This window comes from Cicer arietinum, chromosome 7 (assembly GCF_000331145.2).
Source record: "Cicer arietinum cultivar CDC Frontier isolate Library 1 chromosome 7, Cicar.CDCFrontier_v2.0, whole genome shotgun sequence".
NCBI classification, from domain to species: domain Eukaryota; kingdom Viridiplantae; phylum Streptophyta; class Magnoliopsida; order Fabales; family Fabaceae; genus Cicer; species Cicer arietinum.
Window position 1 is genome coordinate 26,491,838 of NC_021166.2, and position 7,585 is coordinate 26,499,422.

Consider the following 7,585-nt stretch of genomic DNA (forward strand, 5'->3'; position numbering starts at 1 on the left):
ATATTTTTTCTCCATAATACGATAAGGTAAGAAGACAAGTACCGTACTAAGCCTGTATTAATTGTGATCCCTAAAAAGAAAAGTTATCATTTTTTTGTTTAATTTTGTTCTTCTACTTATTTTTGTTTTGTTTTTTGTCCTTGATTTTTTGTTTTAGTCCCTGCAAACTTGATCTTTTTATTGAAGTTCGTCTCTGCAATTCTTTATATAACTAATAATTGAGGGACTAAAATCAAATATTATATATATATATATATATATATATATATATATATATATATATATATATATTGCATGAATTCATTCCAATAAAAACCAATTCTATAGGAACTAAAAAGAGCAATGATAGAAAAAAAAATTTGCAAGGACCAAAATCAAACAAAAAAATCTTACAAGGACTAAAACCAACAAATCGCATAATTATAAGGACCAATAATATATTTAAACTTTAAATTTATTTAGGGATATTATTATTGAAGAACTATGAAAAAATATATACCTCTAAGTTTTATCATAAGATAATGTTTTGTGAATAATATTTAATAGAGCAAGGAAAAAAAATATAGACCAAAGATATATTATTTTCGGTGATGAAAAATTGCATATCGAGTATTGCTGAAGTTGGAAACTAAAATTAAATTTTTTGAAGTAATTTATGTTTTTGATCCATATAATTATGTTAGTTTTATTTTTCATCTCTATCTAATAACAATTATTCATTAAATGCTGACATAACAACTTGGTGTCACATGATACTAAAACATGACATGAGATGTCATGTCAACATGTCGCATCATATAACTTAAACAAATAGATGACATCAACCACTTAAATAATAAAAATCTTAAATTATATTCATAACATCAATATTTTTTTTTCTCAATAAAATAAAATTAAAATTCGCACAAATGGATAGATTTTTATTGAGTGTGCGACGCTAATAATGTGTCCTTTAAATTCTATTAATGATATTTGCTAATCATCAATTTTCTTAATTAACTGTAGATGATTGGAATTAGAATCATGATAATAGTTGGTTAGCTAATTTTTTTAACAAATGCCGAACAACTATTTGTTGACCTGCGGTGCAAACCCGTATGTGTTAGAAACGCGCTGAAAATATTTTTAACTGCCAAACGCAAAAAACATCACAACGAAACGCACCGTTTCAACCCTTCAAACCAAATCTCGAAGAAACATAGTATTGTGTCGTCGTCCTCATCATCATCACCTTCTCTTACGAAATCCAAACAAACAAACAAAAAAACCATTTAATCCCAAAAACCCATTTATTCAAAGTTTTCTAAATCGAAAAATTTTATCGGCAGCAAAATAAAAAAAAAATGAAATTAAATTAAAGTGAAACTCAATTTTTTATGTAAAATTAAATTCCCGCTGCAACCTAATCGATCTTGCGTTTTTCCATACCCTTAGATTTTTTTGGGATTGTGTATTTGAAGAAAGTTGCGATTTAGGGTTTGTGGGGATTGGAATTTTGTTTGAAAGGGAAAAAATGAGTAACCAAAAGAAGAGAAATTTTCAGATAGAGGCGTTTAAGCATAGGGTGGTGATGGATCCGAAGTATGCAGATAAGACATGGAAGATTTTAGAAGATGCTATTCATGAGATTTACAATCATAATGCTAGTGGTCTCAGTTTTGAAGAGCTGTACAGGTTCGTTCATTTTTCTCTTCTTTTTTTTTTTTTGAATGATTATGATTCAATTTTAGCTTTGTTTTGTTTGTTGGAAAAACTTGATTGATTTCTTATCTTGAATTATTTTTTATATAAGATTTAGAGTTCATTTGGGGATTAAGAATTTGTATTTTTCATTTTTGTTGATTGTTTTTTCTTTTTGAGTAGATAAAGGGGTGCTGCTAATAGGATTTTAGATTTCTGGATTGTTCAAATTTGAGTAAGAAAGTAGATTTTACCGTATTCTAGGTTAGTAGTTAGATTATCTATATGGTTTATGCATGAGCGCAGTGGCGGAGCTTGACTAATTTTATTGAGGAGGTGAGCAATGCATGAAATATATATTCCGGCCAGTACTCCGAACCTGCAGCATCGTATGTGGAAAATGGACTTACTGCCACTGCCCCACTTTCCGATTTAGGATAATATTCGAACCGAAAAATATATATACTAATATAATTATTATATTATTATTATTATTATTATTATGTGAATATCTAGCTATTAAAAAGAAGAAAATTTTGGGGTGGCATCCATCATTGATTGAGCAAACATAGAATGTTCGTTTGAGTCTATGATGGAAGTAGATAATTTATTGAGTTTATTTATGCAGAAGGAAAATGCTAGTGTTTACCAAAAGTGCTATTTACAAAACAATATGAACTAATCCTATGTCACTTTCCATAACTTTCGTGTTTGTCACCAAATGCAGCGTTCTTGTTGTTTTTCCCTTTGAAAAATTTAAATGTTGTTATTTTTGTGTTTCGTATAATAAATTTGTTGTACCAAATAGCATTGCTCTATGCGGAATTGGTATGATAGCGCAGCATTTAAGTATTGGGTGCAATATGCCTGAGAAAGATGAACTGCTGTTCAATCGGTTGATGTTGCATTACTCGTACTACATAGCCATTAATGCATTTCTTTGTTTCGTATGCTTCCTCTTATCAACTTTCTCTGTTCTTCTATTGCCCTTATAATTTGGTTCATCATATTCTTTTTCAATTCCTCTTTTTACTTCTTAAAAACTCAACTTCTGCAACTTTTCAATACATAGTATTGCATTTCAATACATAAACTTCTCAAGAATCACTTTTGGAAAAAGAAATATTAAAAGATGATCGGTTTTTATAACAATAGCTTCTCATATAAATTGAAATTAGCTTCTGTATCTCAATCTTTTCAGAAGATCTCTCATTTAGCTTGTCTATATGGATCCACAAGTTTATAAAGACATTTTTTTTATATAAATAAAGAACCATAAACTTATTCTAATTGAAAAGCTCCCAAAAACTAGAAGCTAATCGAAACTGAACCTTACTAGGATATAAATTATAATGAGGAAAACAGGCAAGCATCTTTGAGAAGAAAAATAGTCAACATGTGTGCAAAAACTCATCCTGTCCCATTGCCAGTTAGAACCCATTTGTTATCTGTCAAACCCCTCATCGCGTATCTTTACAGAAGAACTGCATGCTTGTTCAACTTCTTGTGTTTTGCAGGCAGCTTTTCTTTCTTGTCCTTTCAATCTTTCTATCTTCATATGATGCCATGTAGAGGGCAAAATAAATGTCTTTTTCATCATTTCTTGATTTTACATATTTATTGTTATTACTTTTAGTAATTTTTGTTACTGTCCTGTATTTACCCGATAACCTGAGTCATTGTCTTTTTATTTTTTATAATTACCATCATTGTATCATTTTTGGCTAATAATTGTCTTTCGTTTTTTATAGTTATTGTGCTTGTGAGATTTATGTTATTGCTTAGTTTATAAAACACCTTCATTCAGGTAAACAATTTTTTAAAACTATTACAGTTATTGAAGAGGCCTTACATGTGCAATTTTTGTTTAGTATAGGAGGCTTATTAGGGGTTGGGTGGAGGCCTGAAGTAAGGGTTTCAGTTCCCTCCCTTCAGTGAGATAGTTTGATCATGTGAAAAGATCGACAAAGGTGCTGATAAGAAAATTGGATAAAATATAATAGTTTGATAAAACATTTTATAGGACGTCGTGAGAAGTGTACATTGTAGAAAGTGAGAAACCACTTGAGATGTTTGAGAGAAGTATAAGATGAAATGATTCTTAGTATGCTAAAGTGATTAGATCACTCAGCAGGATGTCATATTTATACACATCAAGATTTCTAGCTAATAAATTCTGTATACAATTTACAAGAACAATAATTGGAGCTGACTCTATTTCTTAAGTTGCATTGAATCCACACCAATTCTATACAATGAATCTAAGCTAAGTGAAACATTAATCAACGTTAATTCTAAATATATTGTCAACAAAACCAGTTAAAAAATTGCTCAAAAATTGTTTTACTGAAGAATAGTTTTTTTTAGATTCCAAGGATATCAATTGATCGACGTGGCTGATTCAATCAGTGTGACAAAGCTTGGTGGTTGTTGTTGTACTTTTAATTTAAAATGATTTTCAAGTAATAGATTTGTAAGTTTGCTGATTTTCAATATGTTGAAGTTTGCTGCCTAGTTTCCTTTATTATCTCTCCTTGATTGACCCGCTTTTAGTTGAATTAAATTATTTAATTGTTTTTGGCATATAGGATGATTTTGGTATGTGAAGTTTCCTTTTGGACATATTCATATGTGAGGTTTTCTACTAGAAAAAATAGATCTTATGTTTCCAATTTACCCGCTTTTGTTTATGTTTTGATTTAGGAATGCGTACAATATGGTGCTACACAAATTTGGTGAGAGGCTGTACTCGGGGTTGGTTGCAACCATGACTGCACATCTCAAAGATATAGCTCAATCTATTGAAGCCGCTCAAGGAGGATCGTTTCTGGAAGAACTAAACAGGAAATGGAACGATCATAACAAGGCATTACAAATGATCCGAGATATACTGATGTATATGGACAGGACTTACATTCCAAGCACCCACAAGATTCCTGTTCATGAGCTCGGGCTGAACCTGTGGAGAGAAAACGTCATTTATTCCAGCCAAATCAGGACTCGGCTACTGAACACGCTTCTGGAATTAGTAGACAGTGAACGCACTGGTGAAGTTATTGATAGAGGGATAATGAGGAATATAACAAAAATGCTAATAGATTTAGGTCCTTCTGTATATGGCCAAGAATTTGAGACTCAATTTCTTCAAGTTTCAGCTGAGTTTTACCAGGTAGAATCCCAGAGATTCATCGAGTCTTGTGATTGTGGTGATTATCTTAAGAAAGCTGAGAGGCGTCTGAATGAGGAAATGGATAGAGTGAGCCATTATTTGGATCCAAAGACTGAAAAGAAGATTAATAATGTAGTGGAGAAGGAGATGATTGAAAATCACATGCTTAGATTAATCCATATGGAGAATTCAGGGTTAGTTAACATGCTTTGCGATGATAAATACGAGGATTTGGGTCGGATGTATAACTTGTTCCGCCGTGTTACGGATGGTCTCTTGAAAATACGAGAAGTGATGACTTCACACTTAAGGGAGTCTGGCAAACAGCTTGTTACTGATCCCGAAAGGTTGAAGGATCCAGTCGAGTTTGTGCAGCGGCTCTTAGATGAGAAAGATAAATACGACAGGATTATAAACCTAGCGTTTAACAACGACAAGTCTTTCCAGAATGCTTTGAATTCCTCATTTGAATATTTCATTAACTTGAATCCCCGTTCTCCAGAGTTCATCTCACTATTTGTAGATGATAAACTCCGTAAGGGTCTGAAAGGGGTCAACGAGGATGATGTAGAGGTTACGCTCGACAAAGTGATGATGCTATTCCGATACTTGCAAGAAAAAGATGTTTTCGAAAAGTATTATAAACAGCATCTGGCAAAGCGGCTATTGTCTGGAAAAACGGTTTCCGATGATGCCGAGAGAAGTCTCATAGTTAAGCTCAAGACTGAATGTGGTTATCAATTTACTTCCAAATTAGAGGGAATGTTTACAGACATGAAAACCTCCCAGGACACCGTGCAGGGCTTTTACGCCAGCCATCCCGACTTAGGTGACGGTCCTACGCTTACTGTCCAGGTTCTTACAACAGGGTCGTGGCCGACTCAGTCTAGTGTTACGTGCAACCTGCCAGCTGAAATATCTGCACTTTGTGAGAAGTTTCGGTCGTATTACCTCGGCACACATACCGGCAGGAGATTGTCCTGGCAAACTAACATGGGCTTTGCAGACTTAAAAGCAACCTTTGGGAAGGGTCAGAAGCATGAGTTAAATGTATCTACCTACCAAATGTGTGTCCTCATGCTTTTTAATAATGCTGATAAACTTAGCTACAAGGAGATTGAACAAGCAACTGAAATTCCTACTTCGGATCTTAAGAGATGTCTTCAATCATTGGCTTTAGTTAAGGGAAGAAATGTCCTTAGAAAGGAGCCGATGAGTAAAGACGTTGGCGAGGACGATGCTTTCTTCGTTAATGACAAGTTCAGTAGTAAACTATACAAGGTTAAAATAGGAACTGTAGTTGCACAAAAGGAATCTGAACCTGAGAAACAGGAAACTCGGCAGCGTGTGGAGGAGGACAGGAAGCCTCAGATTGAAGCGTCGATAGTGAGGATAATGAAATCTAGGAAGCAACTTGATCACAACAATCTTATAGCTGAAGTTACAAAGCAGTTGCAATCGCGTTTCCTTGCAAATCCAACAGAGGTCAAGAAACGGATCGAGTCTCTAATTGAACGAGACTTTTTGGAGAGGGATGATAATGACAGAAAATTGTATCGGTATCTTGCATAGAATTGGTAAAAACCTGTTTGTTTTCAATTATTACAGTGATGCAGGTGTTGTATCATAATGAACTAGGTGAAATAAGTAGCTCCATTGATTTCAATGTATATTGATTTGTTTTCTTATTTGTTGGGATGTCTTTTCAACTGGGAGGCATACTAAAGTTCCTGTTCTCCAAAAGATTGATGGCCTATTTATTTGGTTGAAATTCTTTTCAATGAAGATGGGATAATTGTGCTTTCAGAGACACTGCCTTCTTGATACACTTCTTTCCAAAGCAAGTTTTTCTTTCTTTCTATGGAATTTCTTTTGAGGCCTCTCAAAATATATATAATAAACAGGTTATAATTGACATTATTTTAGTCTTTACAAGATAGGATTACGTTTATTTTAAGAAAGTGTTTCATGAATATCCATACATCCGCCATATAGTTTGATGGAGAAAGAAAAGGGAAGCTATGTCTGAATTGGTGGTATAAGGTAGAATAGAATTGATCATGACTAATATTTGATTGTTTAGATTTAGAAAAAAAATGAATTTTGGGTCGTTACAGTTTTTTTTTCTGTAAAAATATATTTTTTAAAAATTAATCACTTTTAAAAGTTTTCACTTATTTCTTAAATTTTTTAAAAAAAACCAAAAATTATTTAAAATTTGCTTGAAAGGAGAAATTATTTTTAGTAGCTTTAAAAAATAATTTATAATTGATTCAAAAAAATAATTTTTATTATGACAGACAAATACAAAATGTCTAAATTATTAAATATTAAAATTATTATTTTAAATATGTAATAATAATACCATTTTATTTTATTCTATCATATCTTATATTACTAATCTAAACATACTCTAAAGAAACTGATATTTATTTACTCATTAAGAATTAAAGAAAGGAAAATGGATGGAGAATTGTTAAGAAACCAAAATAAGAAAGTGCCTGGGAACTGTGTCATCCATGATTGGGGCACTAGATTACTGTCACATATGCTGAAAAGCCAAAGTCATGATAATATTTCAATTTGTAATCGAATCAAATCTAGTATATGAACTCTAATAATTTTGTTACATTATGGATAGTTTTACATCAATGATCGTTAGTCATTATTAATGATTAAATCATCATTCAGATTCTCAAAATTATAAACATCGAATAATTTAGTCTTCAAATCTCT

General features: G+C 32.2%; 1 protein-coding gene across 1 annotated transcript; it reads left to right on the forward strand.

Annotated features, from left to right (window-relative positions):
• Nucleotides 1-1,098: 1,098 nt before the first annotated feature.
• Nucleotides 1,099-6,655, forward strand: LOC101513229 (cullin-3A-like). Its single transcript, XM_004511158.4, has 2 exons — nucleotides 1,099-1,674; nucleotides 4,384-6,655. The coding sequence occupies exons 1-2, from the start codon at nucleotides 1,514-1,516 to the stop codon at nucleotides 6,419-6,421; spliced, it is 2,199 nt and encodes a 732-aa protein (XP_004511215.1). The 5' UTR covers nucleotides 1,099-1,513; the 3' UTR covers nucleotides 6,422-6,655.
• Nucleotides 6,656-7,585: the final 930 nt, after the last annotated feature.

What these genes read in the sequence shown, in the direction of transcription:
- LOC101513229 (XM_004511158.4), top strand. Translation starts at nt 1,514, where the DNA reads ATGAGTAACCAAAAGAAGAGAAATTTTCAGATAGAGGCGTTTAAGCAT. An exon ending in AGTTTTGAAGAGCTGTACAG is followed by an intron (nt 1,675 to 4,383) that starts GTTCGTTCATTT and finishes GTTTTGATTTAG; the next exon opens with GAATGCGTACAATATGGTGC.